This window comes from Strix uralensis, chromosome Z, assembly GCF_047716275.1.
Source record: "Strix uralensis isolate ZFMK-TIS-50842 chromosome Z, bStrUra1, whole genome shotgun sequence".
Classification (NCBI taxonomy): domain Eukaryota; kingdom Metazoa; phylum Chordata; class Aves; order Strigiformes; family Strigidae; genus Strix; species Strix uralensis.
In genome coordinates this window covers 34,724,466-34,742,034 of record NC_134012.1, presented here as the reverse complement: position 1 = coordinate 34,742,034, position 17,569 = coordinate 34,724,466, and the positions used below count along the sequence as shown (strand labels likewise).

General features: G+C 45.2%; 1 protein-coding gene across 5 annotated transcripts in view; it reads left to right on the top strand.

Annotated features, from left to right (window-relative positions):
• The window catches only part of NFIB (nuclear factor I B), a 279,688-nt gene that overhangs the window by 85,492 nt on the left and 176,627 nt on the right, over positions 1-17,569 (top strand). For 2 of the 5 annotated variants that reach the window (XM_074855644.1, XM_074855643.1), the window contains exon 1: positions 14,405-14,706. The exons of the other annotated variants lie outside the window; for them this stretch is intronic. In XM_074855644.1, coding sequence (XP_074711745.1) covers positions 14,677-14,706 — 30 coding nt within the window. In that variant the 5' untranslated portion in view covers positions 14,405-14,676. Of the gene's footprint in view, positions 1-14,404; positions 14,707-17,569 lie in introns of those variants that run through there. 5 annotated transcript variants of the gene reach the window in all.

The following is a 17,569-nucleotide window of genomic DNA, read 5'->3' as shown; positions in this document are numbered from 1 at the left end:
TCCATTCACCATTTCACATCCTGGGAGAGAAGGAGAGAAAAAATTTGACTGTTTCTGTAAAACTTTACCTTAGTCTCCTGTTGATGGCTGCTTAAATTCTCCCCCTCCCCTACTCGAGATGCTAGTATTTGCCTTTAGCATTTAAAGTTTAAAATATCAGCACTCAGTAGACTTCTTGGCCAGAACAAACTTCCCATAGCTCACCAGCTCTCTCTCTACCATGGTATGCTCTTCACTCAGTGACTCATGCAGTGACAGGTAGAGCTTTTTACACCTGGGAAAGTTACTTGTCTTCTTAACAGTAATCCCTCTTTACTAACATTCTGGAATGACCCCTCAAGTCCATTTTCCCTGACTTCTCTTTCCAGTCAGTTAAAAAACTAATCTGATATCCCTCCCATAATGCACCCATGAGCTGGGAACCATGTATGGGCCAAAATGCAGGGATAAAAGAAGAGGTCTGTGGTCTTGCCATGTCATAGAATATAAAGAAGCAATTCTTTCATTTCTTTAAATAGAGGACAAATTATATGCTCTTCATTTTTCCTGGAGGAACTTTTATCATCTTAGACTGGATCAATAAGCAAAGCAGAATCAACAGAGTACAATAAAAGGGCTCATAGATGCACAAAGTACACATCAACTCTGGACAGAATTTGGATGAACATTTAAGCCAGTGAAGTGAGGAAGAGCAATGACTACAAAAAAAGGCAAGCGGTGTAAAAGGAGGAAGGTAAATTGACCTCTCTTTACAAAAGCTGAGATACAGCTCTCTGACCAGGACTGGAAGAGCACGCAGCAAGGCAGATGAACGAAAGGAGCTAAGTGGCTGGTTACTACAGCGGTTTCCATGGCAAGGGTTCCCACTCCTGAAGCATAACCATCTCCAATATTTTACTGGTGCCCTCTCCTGCATGCTGCCTTCTCATTCAGCCAGTGCAGTCTCCAGAGAGTACAAGATTTTCAGGACTGGAAGTAGGTACTGCTCCCCATTCACTCTGTTCCCACACAGTGCATTGGTGCATGATCAAAGGGAAATAGTACCCTTCATAATGCTTCTCAACCACCAGTGTGACTGTAGCACCAGCACTTACTGGCATAGCAAACCTGCATCTTTAAAAATTGTTATTATAGGCAGTTGGAGTGTCTGTAAATGTTCTAAAAATGCTTAAATAACACATTATTTGTAATTTTTAAAAAATTGTAATATTTTAAAAAATTGTTTAATAAATTGATTAGACAATCTTCACAGGTATTCCCAGGCATGTGAATGTTCAGGAGGGAAGAAGTCAGGAAGACTCTGACGTATTCAGTTTCCTGATGTCAAAAAAGCAATGAAAAACACTTTCATGGGTGCTGGAGGAGTGTGTCATGTCCCATTTTATTTCCATAGCATGACATTTTCTCTTGCACATTACAAGCAATTCAGGGGTGAATGCAGACAGTGCTTTCCTGAAGATCTTTCCCTGCTTGCTGGGCCCTGCCCCACTGATGACAAGCACACTCTCTAGCCACCTGTCTCAGGACTACTGTGCCTTGAAAACTGGTGGAGAGCCTTGGAGGTCCTTTTCCTTGGAGACATTGTGCAGGATACTGCGGAAGACTGGAGTAGAAATTACACTGGCCACACTTTTATCCAGCAGTGATTTGGTAAGGAGGACTGTCTTTTCTTTAGCCTGCTGAATTAATGATTACCACTCTCCTCCAGCTGAGAGTCTTCTTCTGGTTTCAGTGATACCAGCATGAAGGAGGCAAGAGGCATTTCTTAAAATGACATATACATCTTGCCAACATCCATACTTTTGGGAGGGAGGAAGATTCCCGTTGTTCAAACTGGTAAATGTCATCTCTGGGACAGCATTATGCTGGTCATCTTCCTACTCTGTGGGTGACAGGAGCCTGTGTTATCTTTCAGTCTGAGATAGCTAGGTTTGCTCTGTGATCAGTAAAGTGCAGTATCCACAGTGTTAACACTGGGCACAGAGCAGTCTGTGAAGCCCATTCTCTCTAACCTTAGCTATTATTTTAAACACATTAGCAACAGGAACAAGATCATCAATCATGTCAAAAATCTTTGCTACTGTAAGATCTTCACCTGTCTTGCTGACACCATAATGATACAGACCTGTAGAAGTCTGGATGAAAAAGCCACCAGGTGGCAAAATCATCCACTCTGGACAAAAACGTCTGCCCTCATGGGCAGATCCTGGGGGGGGCGGGGGGGGGGGGGGGCGGCAAGAAAAGTTTGTTGTCAAGCCTCATGCATATTTCTTTTTCATGCAGAAATGCTGAATGTCCCAAGACTACACACTGAGAGGATAGCTTTCTTTTGCACAAGCTGTCATACTGGTGTGCCAACAGAGAGCCCATAGTGACTGTGGTGTGCAATAGGTGTCTGCTAGACTATCACATCAGCACCCATCAGCAGAAATAAGCTCTCCTCCATTTTTTTACGGGAGATCCCAGTGTAAAAGTGAGATGTTCACATGAAAATAAACTTTGCTGCCTTCCCTAATCTCTTGTGCATTCTGCTAAAAGAACACTAAAGCCACATTTATGAGTGGTCAGTCCACGTCCAGGCTGATGTAATAGAAAAGGACAGAAATGAAAATGAGAAACTGGGTTAGCAGGAGCTTGTGAGGGACAGAGAAGTTCTTCCTCTGGCCATTTTGAAACATGCTCTCAAGCTGGTGAGTGCTAAAAGCCTTTGAAGACGTGCTCAGAAATCCTAGTGCCAAACCTATCCTAGGACCAGATCTGATCACCTATGTAATTGCAATAGAGTTAGAGTCTGTTACAGGAGTATGGACCACGTACAACTCTTTAGGTGTGCATTCACATATGGGTTTGGTCAGCTCAGGTAAGCATGCATGCGTCCAGAGCAAGAAATATTCTGCCAAGTCAGCTTGGATGCTATAGGACCCATCTCATAAACGGTGGGGTATGCAGAGTTCAGTGGAAAGAGACCCCCTAACTGGAGCAGGAAGGAGACCTGGATCTGGTAGACTGGTTTGCAAAAAATAGGAAACCAAAGTAATTGCCCTCTAAGGACCTGCCCTGGCTCTATTTCACAATGTTCTGCAATTTCTAAACTTAAAAAAACCCCCAAACCTGCTACAAAAATACAGCTGCTACAAAGTCAGTTAATGTGCTGCTGGTCTGTTCACATAGCTTGGTTGAAAATGCTGCAAGGCAAAAGTAACAACAAAGATGTGCACCTCTTCCCTTCCTGTTCACCTTAACGAGGTGTGAACTCAGAAGGCTCTGTATGCCATTTAAAGACTACCATTAAGCCTCAGCTACTTTTCTTTTTTCTTTTTTTTTTTTTTTTTTTTTTTTTTCCTATTAAAACCAATGATGTTGCAGTTCCTCAGTAATCCTGTGTATTGAGAGAAGCAAGGGTCTGGGGGAAGAAATTATACTTTGCTGTATTATTAAGGACAGTTGAGGAACTGAAGGCAGCCTGTTGTATGGAATGTCTAGGAAACCTTTTCAGTGCTTCACTCTGTAATCATCTAATCTTCTTTTAATTTGTTCTGGTGATGATGTGGTTGTGTGGTGATGTTGTGATAGTGCTTCCAACATATTTTAATGGAAGAACAGGATTAAACAAATAAAAGCACATAGTATAAGATTATTAACTAGGCAGAAATAGATACTGTGCATCAGATTCTGCAGCTGCTTTCCCGAACAGGGAAAGGCAGACTTGCTGCTGACTAAAATTGTATATGCAGTATTTCCTTTCCTGTGTTGCTTTATTATCCAAAGTGAAAAATCTTGTCAGCTGTAATCAGTAACAACTTTGTTACTGCTTGCCTCAGGATTTTGGAAATAATTTTACAAAATCTCCTTGAATTCTCCCTTACCTAATATGCCAGAGCAGGGCTGGGAATGAATGGCACTTGTCCCCGCTGTGGTGAGTGGGAACTCCAGGCTTTGCTTGGCAGTATAGGGAATTACTAACACCAGTCTGTGTGAGCCTGCTGACCATCACTTCCCATCTCTTTGCCCATTGTGTTTTACCCTAGACCGCAGAGTACTTGCCTGGGGGAAGCAGCAGAAGAAACCATTTCGACGGTGCCAAACTCAGAGTTATAATTCTGCCTAGTTGCTAGGAAACTATGCAGGAGGCTCGGTGGGGCCAGGAGCCTATAAAGAGCAGCATGGCAAAAGTATGAACTTTCAGAAATAATGAGCAAGTGTCGTGCACATGTGCAAATAGTGGATTTTCCGTGTTGCGTTGCTCAGATGAACCCAAATGGCTTGTTGCTGGAATAGCAAGCGGGACCTTTATAGCTACAGTAGCCTTTCCCTGAAAAATGCAAAGCTACCACTTGAAAGCTGGTGGGGTGAGAGCAGTTTTTTCACATGTGCAAAATGATGTATTTAGCCAAAGCTACCATGTTTTCTCAGTTGACCTGTTATGTACGAGGATGGCTGTACAGCTGAACTGTACTGAGACTCTGCTTACTGTATTGTCATTTAATGCAATCCTTGTTTATTCTGTTTATTCTGTGAGTGCACTACTCATAGACTTTACTGTTGAACCAACAATATTCCAGATTCTCTTTCACTCATTTTTTTCCCCTGTCCTGTTGATTAGTGAGGAAACCTTGAAAATACAAAGATTTTAATAAAGCAAATTATATCAGCAGCTTTGAAAATAAGTCTTGAGAAATTTGATCTTTCTTACAAATTCTGTTATAAAGATGTCAATTATTTCATTGTTATTTTTTTAGTAGAAATTATGCAAGTGAGTCTAAATCCCTTCAGATTGTTATCTACTCATATCCAGATAGGTAATTGAGTATGTAGCAATTATCCATGGAGGAAAACTATTTACAGTCTTTTCATGTTTCACCCATTATGAACATTAAAAAGTATCAAGTATACAGATATATAACCTCAGAAGACAAAAAAAATCCAGAATCAACAGAATTTAAGGTCAGCCTGTTACAAAACATATGAGCAAAAAAAAAAAAAATCCAGAATCAACAGAACTTAAGGTCAGCCTGTTACAAAACATGTGAGCCTTTGATTATATTTATGGAAAAGCAAGCCATAATCAAGGCATGCTGGTGCTATACAATTGAGAAATCAAAGGCGATGGAAATGATACATAACACAATTTTTGAACTTAAAAATATGTTCAAGAAAGTTGCCTGTGACAAGCGATCTGGGCTTAAACTGAACTGAGTAACTACGGCAGCTTTGGGTAACACAAATCTTCTTTCTAAAAGACTACATTAACCATTGGTTTCCCTGCTGCCATTTTTTTTCTCTTATTTGATACAATATAAAAATTTCCTGATTGTTTGCTAAATCACTTGCAGAGTTAGGCTTAGTAACTATACAGTCTCAACAAAACCAACCAAGAAAAAAGAGAAAGCTGCAGAGGGTAATGAGCCTGTCTACTAGAACTTGAATGTTTCTCAGCAATTGCAACAGTAGCACCAAAATCAAACCTAAGGAGCAACACAAAGCCTGGAACTCAATCATGAAATATTGCCAAAGTCCTTGTAGTAAACTCTGTTAAGTATTGATGACCAGTGCAAATTGGTAATTTTCTGTGACTGACTCAAAGCTTGAATTCAATAACAATTTTTTTTTTTTTTTAATTTAAAAAATCAACACCCACAGATGCCCTCCGTCATGGAGAAAGGTTTGCTCTTCACCTGACTGTCTGGCTATCATAAAGTTTACAAAATCTGTGCCATCTATAGCATGGACAATTGTTTCCCCCATTCACTGATCAGAGAAATTTGTAATTTGATTTTTCTAGGTTTGACTTCTTCATAAAAGAATCAGAAAAGACAAAAAAACTTCACAGTGATTGTTCTTAAGTCTGAAAGCTTATGTTTTGGGGTTTTTTTTCCTACTTCATGGCAATTTGTGCTTCATTTTAAGAGTAGAATGTATTTTTAGCAGCTTAGAACGTTTTTCTTGAATCAAACAAAAGAAAATTGACTTCCTGAGAGGCCCCCATGTTCCCAGCAATGGTCTCCAAGCAGCTATGAAGATTCTTTAGAGTTTGTACTCGGGAAACAATTTTTAACAGGAAGGAACGTATTTGTTATCTGACAGATTAAAATGCTTCACACGCTTTCACCTCGTGCAGTTTTATGTATTTCATCGTGAGTGCCTGCCTTAATTCTGTGGGAAGTTTCAGATGTGCAGCCCTTCCTCTGCAAGGTGCCTTACTGCCTTCAGGTTTGGACTAGAGAATAGTTCCTCTGTAGTGAAGTTAATCCTGCGGCGAGGGAGTAGTATGATGTGATCGTTTATAAAAGGCATCTGAAGCCATGAAATTACATAACCTGTCTGCAACCGCCTTTTATAAAAATATGTGTGAAGAAATGTACTCGTCAAGCGTGGCCTGTGAGGGCTAATGTATTTCGGTATGAATTTTAAAATTAATTTTTAAATGGGATCGCAAGCAAGTTAACTCTTCCTTTCGCACTCCCAGCCTTTGTTGATCGTCCTGTTGAGGGCACGGTGACCGCCCTCGCCGGTAGGGTTGCTGTGATACCCCTAGTCCTCCCGAGAGGACCGGGGGATTTGGGGAAGAAACTAAAGCAGGGCACGCGGCGGGTCTACCGCCCTATCGTGCTCGTCCGCGCCCGCCGCAGCCCCTTCCCCTCCGGCCGCGCTCGAGGGGCGGCCTGCGGCAACCGGCCGCCCGCTGCCGCCCCGCGGGGCAACGGCGGCGCCCCCCGGCCCCCGGGCTCACCCCGGCCCCGCCCCGCCCCGCGCTCCCCATTGGCTGTCGCCTCACAAGATGCAAACGCCGGCGGCGGCCCCGCTGCGTGCGGCAGCCGCCAGGCGGGAGCGGAGAGCCGCGCTGCGGCGCGCGGGCGGGGCGGCGCGGGGCGGGGCCGGCGGCGGGGGCCGGGGTGAGCGCGGGGAGCGGCGGGGGGGCGGCGGCGCCCATCGCCGGGGCTGCGAGGAGGCCCGGGCCGCCGCTGGTCGCCACACCGCCAGCCCGCCGGCTTCGCGCGGGTCGGGGGGGTGAGCGGCGGAGGAGCGTCTGCAGCGGCGTGCGGAGGCAGCCCAGCCGTGACATGCACATCTACATGGATCTGTGCTTCTTTGTGTATGTGGGTGTATATGTACATATAAAAGTTTAAAAGAATGTAAAAAAATTTTCTTGGACTGCGTTCAAGTCAGCCGCCACCGAAATGTGCTGTCCATCCGGGCAGCAAAACAGAAGAAGGAAGACTGGAAGAGAGGAGGAGGAGGAGGAGGAGGAGGGGGCTGCCCTCAGGCTGTGACTTTACCGCCTTTTCCCTCGCTCCGGCCAAGAATTTTCATCCTGTTCAGTGTCAAGCGAAACCAACAGCCAGCCTGAGCAAATAATAACACTTCTCCTGCCACCGAAAAAAAAAAGAAACCCCAAAACCACCACCGCCAAATCAAACAAAAGCCAAACATCCCACCCCAAAACAAAAGGCAGAAGTCCATTTCTAGAAATAAAAAAATTAAACAACAAAAAGACCCCAACACACCGAGTCCTTGGTGAAAGAATAGATTTGTTTCCTGGAAAACGTGAAGCCAACGACGCAGTGGTACAGATTTCACTATCACATTTATTTAATGCAATACACTGCAATAGTATGTGGTGCTTAAAATTACTTCTTTTTTTTTTTTTTTTTTTTTTTTTTTTAACTTGCTTGACTCTTGTTTTGTAATTCCTCCAGGCTGAGATTGTGTCTCTGTGGTTTCAGAGTGGATGTTATACCCTCTTCTTAAATGCTGATACCACTTCTGCTTTACAGGATGAGATATAAGTGGTGGATTGTTTATATTTTGCTTTTTTGGCAGCTTTTGTATATGGGTCACAATTTTATGCCAGGAATCAGTTGATGGGAGTTTGCGTCCAAAAGTGCTGAACTTGGCACGTTTCCTGCTTCAACTTTCCCCCCCTCCCCCTTCTTCTCTGGCAGGCAACTATCAGTTAAATAGTGGAAAGGATTAATGCAAATGCTACTTTATTTGTACCTTGCAGACAGTTCTCTCCCCCTCTTTCTTGTTGCTGTAGAGGTTGCTTCTTTACTCATGTTTTAATACAATATTTTCTCTCTGACTGTCTTGGTGGTTTTCGTAGTTCATGGACTGCAGTATTAACTTATAATGTTGAGGAAATGGCATTGCTGTTGCGTATGGTCTGCTCGATAAATTGACTGGAGGGTTGTGCTGGCCTCTCTCACACTGTATTGCAGGATGCAGTATTCGGGTGGCATTTCTGGCTTGTTTTTTAAAGTTACTTTAGAAGGAGGTTTTTTGGGTTTTTTTGGGTGTTTTTTTTTTTTTTTTTTTTTTTTTTTTCCTTTTTTCACTGCCGTTTTGTTGTGGGACCTGTGTGTGTATTTTAATTCATTCCTTTCTCTTGCATGTGTGTGTGTGTGTGTGTGTGTGTCTGTCTGTCTGTCTGCTTTCCCTCTTGTCCTCTCTTCGCCTGTGTGTCTGGGCCACATTTTAATGCACAATATCCCATCCATTAAGTTGTGGTTGAATGCGGAGTGTGTGAGGACTTGGCAGCTCTCAGGTTGAAGGGGGCGGGGAAGCCAGTTTCGACTCTGACACAAGATGCCGTTGTGGCGTGATCTGAATTATTATTAGGGCTGCGAACATGGCCATCTTCTCCTCCCGCTGCTGGAAAGCACTGCCATTGAACTTGAGACGGGACAGACAAGATCTCCAACTTTTTTTTTTTTTTTTTTTAAAGTACAGTAGCTGGCAGGAAAAAGGCGCCAAAACACACAGGATTAACTCATAATGTTCTCTGAAGCGGTTTTGAGCTGCAACACTTACAATTTTAACGTTGAATCACAAGAAAAGAAATAAAGCACTTTTATAATTCTAATTTGGGCATTTAAATCCGTCTTCTAGACGCAGCCCCACCCCCAATATTCTCAAAATCTGGCAAGTGATGTAAACTGTCAGACAAGATCGTGCCAAAATTTTATTGTTGTTGTTGTTGCTATTTGTATCTAGGGCATTTAAGATCAGCAAATGTGAATTTTTAAAGAACTTAATGTATTTGGGTAAGAGGGTTTCATGCCTTTGTAAGGCTGAGAATGTGACCTGAAGTGAGGACAAAAACTGCACAGTTGTGTAACCCAAAACATTGTGGTTTACAGCTTTACACTTGAGGTTTAATGTTTTCATTTGCTGGTCTGGGAGCTGTGGAAAGCTCAAGTATTGTAGTCCCCATCAAACCATATGTGGACAGGGGTCAAACGCGCACACCCCTCATATGTATTTGTGTCTGTGTAGGGTCAATAGTATGTTTCTTTTTATTGTAAATATGCACACTTTCTTTCTGATCATACATATACACAATATATATACAGTGTGTGTTTCTTCTGATCACCCTGAAACAAACAAACAAAAGTGCTAGTAAATATTATGATACAGATATTTCTGGGTGTGCTACTATACTGACTTAGAAGTTTTACTGATTGCTGTTTGCATTTTGTCATAAATACCTTACAATTCAGCCGCATATGAAATGTATTGAGACCCCATAAACCAAAGTATTATCGGTTCGTTTATTTAACCAGTTATGTTTGTTTCCTAAATATTTTCTACCCAACTTTCTGTGCATATGCATATGTTTATATATACATATATGTCTCTATGCACACAGAATACTCCTGTACATAAGAAAACTGACCAAGGCTCCAATTATGCCAAAGATGTGAAACTTTACTTTGTGGTTTAATATAATGGTACAAGAAGTCCTGCAAGGCATGAAGGCTAGTCATACAGATAGAACTGCCATTAGGTAACACTATGATAATATAATACGGTTTAGGTTACTTGTTACATATAGGTGACATAAACTATACTATATTTGTGCTGCTCAGCATTTATGTATATAGCTAAGTAACTGTATATCTAACAGATGGGTGTGAATGGCATTTTCTAACAAAGGGTGAAAAAGAAGTTAACAGTATTGTTATTAAACTAGATATAAAAAACACTGTAAAACTTGCATTTTAGATCACAGAGACCTCTTAAGTAAAAGTTTTGCAGCTAGTTCTCAGAAATTGAATCTTTTAGATGAAATGCTGTATGCCAGAATAATTTTTTTTCTGATTTTCACAAAGAGACTACTGGAATTTTCATGAAAATTTGATTTCTTAGAAGTTCAGTATGTGTACATTTAGATAGTCAGTCAAACTGCCCACTTGTATCCTGAGAGCATCTTAGGCTGCACACTTCAGCATTGGCAATACCTTTCTCTTTGATTTTTGATGCATAGTAATAGTCTCGTGCTCCAAAGCTTGAAACACTTGAGCAGTTATCCAGCCAAAGGGCATCAGCTGAAATTCTGCTTCAGAAAGGATATAGGTGGTCTAACTGGCCTTTCCACTTCTTAATGCTGTTATCTCTGAAGTCCAAGGGCAGTCAGCACCACTTTGCAATATCTGGTAAAATTTGTGAGGGAGAGAGGGAAAAACAGGCTTTCAGTGCAAGTCTGGCATGCCAGGATCTGCACCACTGGCAGAAAACTGTTCTGGAGAGCTAGAACGGTTGGTGGGGAGTAAGCCCATCTGCCCGTGGTGTCAAAAAGCCTTTCTGATTCTCTCCTGAGATGAGCTGTCTCAGACCCTGCAGTGTGGGCAGTGGATGTCCCTCCATCCCGGCCACCCTGGCCAGAGGTGATTGGGTGGGAGGCATGGGTGGGGAACGTGGGGACAGCCCTCCCCCCGGAGCGTGATTCACACACAGCTTCAGTATTTGCCACTTACTGGTGTGAAAGGTGCCTTCCGTTTCTGAACACAAATTTTTGTTGCATGAATTTTTGTATCATCTGTGTGTGTGTGCCCAGCTGTGCGTGTGTCCAGGTGTGTGTTATCAGTGCCCATATCGCATCTTGCTTGAGGGAAGGATCCTTCAGGCCGTCCAGGCCCCACGGAGTCCAGAACAGCTCCTTGTGTCTCTCACCAGGAAGGTCAGATGGTGACTTTTATTTTCTTAATTGCCCACATTGAAATGATAGCTGAACTTCCAGATACAGCATGGAGGCTGGCATAGCTCTGGCAGTGAGGACAAAAAGCAACTCTTCCCCAGCCCAGAGCTTCAAGGGTAGAGAACTTGCACCAGCAGCAGTGTCACTAGTGTGTGGGGTGGGAGAAGAGGGTTTTCAGGGGGATGGGGAATTAATGCAAGCCAGGACTTGAAAGTAATTGAACCACTTCCTCACAAGGTCTCCCTGCATGCCAGGTCCCAGCCACTGCAGCTGCTGCCGTTGCTGCATTACTACCATGTTTCTCCAGGCTAACCCAGTTCCCACATACCTATTTCTGTACCTCTGCAAGGAAGTGGTAGAGAGTTGCTCTTTTTATTTTAATGAAGTTCTTTTTCTGTTCTGGAAAGAATCTTTAGCTTGCTTTCCCGTGAAAGGAGCCAGGGAGGGGGTGGTGTGGGATGGGTGGGGGTGTGTGGAGCTGTGTGGCGGGTGTGTGTGTAGGCACCTGCATGTGTGTATGGAGAACCCTCCTCTCCCAGGACAAAGCCTCCCTCCTGTATGAGTTCCCCCTGGAATTAACCAGGAGGAACAGAGTTGCCACGGAACTTTTGGGTGTCCAGTTCAGCCTGCTTTCACTGATACACGGGGAGCCTGTGGGTCAAACGGGAGGCAAACCCACAGCAACCTGCACCATGCCTGCCTTGCCTCCTAGGTCAAGTAGAAGACAAAATGCTGCTTTAGCCATGCTGGCCAGGCAGCTTCATTTCCCCCAGGATGCCTTCATGTGAGGGGCCTGCTCAATCCTGGCCATCAGACTGGCTCTGGGGAGGGTCTGGCTTTGCTGTGATCCCCAGCAGTGCTTTTCTAGGGGGTACTGGCACATGCTACAAGGCTGGCTGGTCTCAGCACCCCTTGTCCACTCTGGGTAGGGATGCAAACCCACCCTCAGCCAGCTCTTGTGGGGATGCAAGCCCAATCTCACCCTGACTCCACATCCTCTTGCAGTAGCGAGAGCTGCAGAAAGTGCCCAGCTTGGTGTCTGCCCTTACCTTGCTCCATTGGCTTTTTCCTGCTTGACTCTCATCCTGGGACCTTGCCAGGCGATTCTTGCTTTTAGTGCACATGTCTCTAGCACAAAGTGGTCCCTTGGCCAGGACCTGGGAGGGAGGGGAGTTTTCTGTAAACCCTGCCTGGGAATGGGGAGACTTCTCACATCTATGCAGCTCACAGCCGCGGCCTTGCTGATGTGGTGGTAGTGGCTTGCCCTGATCCTCCCAGAGTGGTGCAAGGGAGAAGGGGGACGGAGGGGTGTTATTACAGTTTTAAATCAGGTCCACAATAATGGCTTGTAATGTAGGAGTTGAAGTGCTCAAAGAGGTGTGTTCAAGGACATCAGTGCATTTGTGCCAAGGGGAATGTCTTTTATGGTAAATTAACTCCAGTTAAATTGAATATTTATTCAAAGGAAAACTCCAGTATTTAAAGCTGGTGTTATCAGCTTTTTGCAATGTCTGGGTAAAGGAAAAGATGATAGGATTTAGGGGGTATTCTACACCAGATATGAAAATAAATTTTGCTCATTGTGGCTAACCCCGAGTTCGCCTCATCCCTTCTTGCCCTAAGTGTATGCTCTGAACTTGTCACTTATCAATGTGGTCTGTAGAAGGGAAGAACCGTGGCTGTTGACTGAACCCTGCAAATCTGAGGTAACTGGGCAAGTGCAACCAGAAACCGTGCTGCGGGGATGCGGCGTGGATTCTGCAAGGGTTAATGCGTCGGGCTCTTGCTGTTTCCTTTGACATTACCTGTCTTGTACGGGCTCTCTCCTTCCCCCGCCCATCCCCCTGCTTCTTTTGGTTTGTAAATTTATGGGAATTGCAGCTGGTAGACTTGGCAAGCTCCCCTCATTAAGAGCCCTCTTTGAAAATGGGCTGCGTTTGAGCATTTCCCTAATGAGGACAGGACGGGGTTAAAAAGTGACCATTTCATGGTTGACTTGAACCTGCCTACTTTCCTTGATGTGTCGTTGTGAAATGCCTGACGCGAATAAACTCTCACTTTGGGCAAGGAGGAAGTCAGCGGTCCCTCCGGGGCGCCGCCGGGGGCTGCGCACCGGCACTGGGGGGCAGCGCCGGTGCCGCTTTGCCGCTCCTGCCCGCAGGCGGCAGCGGCAGTGCTGGGGGGGGGGTCGCACGCATCAAGCGCCCCCCCATCCCCGCTGTTCACCGCATCGCGGCCCTCCTCACGGGAGCAAAAATAAGTTTCATTCACTATTCTCCCCCCTTCCCCAGCTCCCCTGGTAAAAGCCGCCCCGGGAGACTGAAACCAGACCCCGGGCCCTGTTGCTGCCCGGGAGGCGGGACCCCCCCGCCGCCGCCCGGCCCCAGCCTGCGAGCGCGGGGACAGCAGTTACCGGCGGTGCCGGGTAGGGCCCCCCACCCCCCTTTCGGGGGCCGGCGGAGGGGGCTGCCCTCCCCCGTGGTCGCCGCGGCGGAGCGGGGGCCGCCGAGGGGGAGCGGGGGTGTCCGAGCCCCGCCGCCGCTGACAAAATGGTACCCCGAAAGGAGGAGAAGGAAAAGAAGCGCCCCCCCCCAGCGAGTTTCTCCCACCAGAAGAGAGGGAAAATGAGGGATGTTTGCAAAACGTGCTAGTTTCCTTCTACAGCGTTAGATGGTGATTAATAAAGAGGGAGGGCAGAGGAGGGGGATCTGGTGGAGAAGGAATGTGTTTGCAGGAGGAGGAGGAGGAGTGTAAGCGGTGATTGTGTAATTAAATAATTAAAGAAAAATACTTAAGTCTCATTTGGGGGGAGCGCTGGAACGGCGTCCAGAGGGTGTAACCGGTGAATTTTTCAACTTCCAAGTTTTGCTGGGGACACGCTCACTCTCTCTCTCACACAGACAGACAGACACACACACATACACATACACACGGCGGGAGCAAATCGGGAGGGGAGGGAGAGATTTATCGTTTGAATTTTCAAGAGATCATTTTTATTGCAGTGGGCGTTTGGAAAGCGGCCCCTCGCCGTCGCCCGCGGAGCGGGGGCGGGCGGAGGGAGCGGACAGAGGCCGCCGGCGGAGCCCGCGCCGCCCCGCGCCGCCCCGCGCTGCCCGCCCGCGGCGCGCGCGCCCGCCCCGCCTCGCTCCCGCACGCGCGGTCGCTGGCCCGCGAAGTTTCGCCGGCCGTCACTCTCTGGGGTTTTCCTGCTCCGCTCCGGGCTGTAACCTTGAACTTTCGAGAGCGTGGTGACAGTGCCGTAATAACCCACCACCGACAACTTCTTAAAAAAAAAAAAAAAAATTTAAAAAAAAGGCTAAACAAAAAAATCCTCCCGCCCGCCCACCGCCCCCCCCCCCCCCCCCCCCCCCCCGGGTCCTTCCCCCCTCATCTGCAAAACAACCAGCAGCAGCAGCAGCAGCAAAAGCAAGATTCCTGCGCCGCCGACTACAAGAGGGTTAAAAGTGTAGATTGGATTTCACCCCGGGAAATCTAGCACACGGAGTGAACTTGAATCTTTGGCTATTTAAGGAGGACTGGGGTTTGTTGTGAAGTTGTGGTGATCCAGGGCAGAGCCCCGTCCTGATTGATTTCATCTTCCTTGAGTCTCAGATGACTATAAAATGAATAGATGAAATTATTCCTTTTTGAGGCTTTTCTTAGGGGCTCTCCGGGCAGCGTGTTCTCAAAGCGAAGTCATGATGTATTCTCCAATCTGTCTCACTCAGGTATAGACACGTTTTATTTAATTTATTTGTTAATTTATTTATTTATTTTCACGTTGTTTTTTTTTTTTTTTTTTTTAAATTATTTTTGTATGTATGTGAGTTGTTAATGAGTCATTGCTAGTAGCTGTAACGGGTTAAAACAGTTGTAACTGCTTGTCAGATTCAAACTCCTCTCGCAGGAGGGAATAGTAGAGAATAAACTGTACCAGGCCATTGTTTTGGGGAGATCCATTCAAAGTGTCACCCGTAGACAATACTGTTAATTGTTGGTGCATAAGAAGTCAAAGGTTCACAAAATGGAAATGAGCATAATTACGCTAAAAAGCAAGTTTGAGAAGTATTGATTTGATTGGAATCAAACGATTTGCTCTCTTTTCAGCTTGCCAGTTCACGCAGCGTCTAATGAAAGGGTTTGAAAGGAAAAGTGCTGGTTTTGACAAAAAATGAGCGCTCGCCGGTGCGAAGTAATCCCGTTTTATGCTTAATTAATAATACGTGGCCTGCCAGCAATGAGGGCGATGTGAGCGGGGCTGACCAAGCTGTGCAGTATTTTCCTGTCCGGTTATGCAGGGGCATGGCTTTTCCCCCCTCCCAGCCACGCCGCGGTGCTGGCGGAGGAGCCGGCACCCTCCCCGGCGAGGGGACAGATCTCGCCGGTTTTTCACAGCTGCACTTGCAGCCGCTTTTCAAGCCTCGACGGCGGCTGTCAGCGGGGCGGCGGCAGGGAGCGGGGCGAAGCCGCGGCCGGCGCCGCGCGGGGCCGCGGAGCGGGGCGCGGGGGGCGGCGGCAGCGCGGCGCGGAGCGCGGGGGGCAGCTCGAGCGGGGGTCCCCGCCGCGGTAACGTGCAGGGTTTTTAGGGAGCCGGCTGGGGAAGTTCCCCGGGTGCCCCAGCAGCGCCCTGTCCTCGCCAGGCGTACGGTAACGGGGAGAGAGCGCCGGGGCACCGAGGAGTAAACCCGGTCTGTAAAACCAGGGGACAGTTTTCAGAAGCTTTTGTGAAAGTCTCTTTTAGGAGGATGTGATGTAAACTGATTAAGCGATAACTGCTTGCTTTCACATTGGTGCAACAAATAGCTCAAGAAGCAGAAAATGTGCGAAAGTAACGTCTCCGGCAAAACTGCTGTTGAGCGGCCAACGATGCACTTAACAGTTGCACGGTGAATAAATAAATATGATTTAAGTTATTCCACGGTTAGAAAGCATTGTAATTCAAAGGACTGAAGTATTCATAAATTGTGAATGAAGATGGAAACAATGATAAGGCTTATTCAGTGATTGGATACAGTCCTGTAGCTTTTTGGCTGACACATTTTTTATTGTTTATATTTTGTTTGGCATCTAAGTGTGATTGACTTAGATATGGATATTTTCAGCAAGTAAACGTGAGCTGCAGTGGAGCAAAGCTGGAAAAGAGCACTGTTGAGATATTTCTTCTTCAAAAGAGAAATGAATACATGTAGGAAGCGCTTTGTGTACCAGATGCACACATACTTACAGGTACACACATAGAAATAATTAGTTATGGTGGAGTCTGCAATTAGTAAAAATTAATTCTGTGTGGACTACCCATCCTGTGAAATTATTGACAGGCAATAAGATCTCTGCACCAGAGTATGAATCTGAGAATACAACTTAAGAAAGTGGTTTTTACATTGGAAAAACGCAAATTTTCACTACCAGCTCTGTTACAGGGAGTAGTTAATTTTGTTGTTTCCTGCTCTAATGACATCTTTTTTTTTCCCCCATGTATTTGCTTTTTGGACTCGTATTAAATCTGTACTAAAATACCGAACTCGGGTGTATACAAAAACACAACATTGTACTTCTACAGCCATAAATACAAGACAGCAATTCCTGGCTTTCACGCGTTGATAACTTCTCCATAATATTTTACAATTACACTGTATCATTAGCCGTGCAGAGACAGTTCCCATTTAGTGGTACATGCATGGAAGACAGTTGCAGCAAACTGATTTTAATTTCAAATCTTTACCTATTTGGAATGATAAAGGCATTTTAAAAATCATCTCTCCTCTCCATAAATTAAAAATTAAGATTACACTGGCAGTGACAGTTTATACTTTGTGTTAGTTATTTATTTAAAGCAAAAGATTGATTAATCTTATTTTGAGTTGCAACTGAGTTAAAGTAGTACTGCCAAAATTGTTCTCTCTATTGTGTTCTATGTCTCTAGGGCTCTTGTGATGCACGTTGACTGTGGTAGTGTATGCTCAGAGGAAAATATTTCAGTAAAAGTTCTAAACACAGGACACCTGTTTGGACCGAGCTCCTTGTGAAAGCAGTAGTTCAGTTTATGCTGAGACAGCGCTGAAGCACCTTTTAGAAACAAGCCTAAAACCCAAAGTACAGCTTTAAGACAAACCTTGACAGTTCGAATGTTACCCATCACTCTTTCAATAAAAGTTTGGTGGGTGTTAAATAACTCCAAGGAAGAATGAAGATTTACCAAATGGAATTTAATTTTTTGCAGGTTCTTTCCTCTCCTTCCCATATGCCTCTTTCCCCCTGTTTCGGAATGAGTGTAAACTGCATTTATCTCTTGCTGAGGCATGATAGGATGCAGTTACTGCATGCCTTTAAGTCCTTGGTTTCTTGTGATATTTTTGCCATGCTGTATTTTTATATTACGGTGGTCCAGGAAACTCAGAATATGTTGACATTTTCTTTTCCTCCTAGAATATGTTGTTTCATTAGGTGTAGGGAAAATCCATGCAGGGAAATTGAGTACATGAAATTTTCTGTATAAAATTTCATAACTTCTGCCTGGTATATTTATTGTACTGTCCTGAGTTCAAACTTGCATGAACTGATACAAAGTTTGCAAAAGTGGAAGACAGGAGA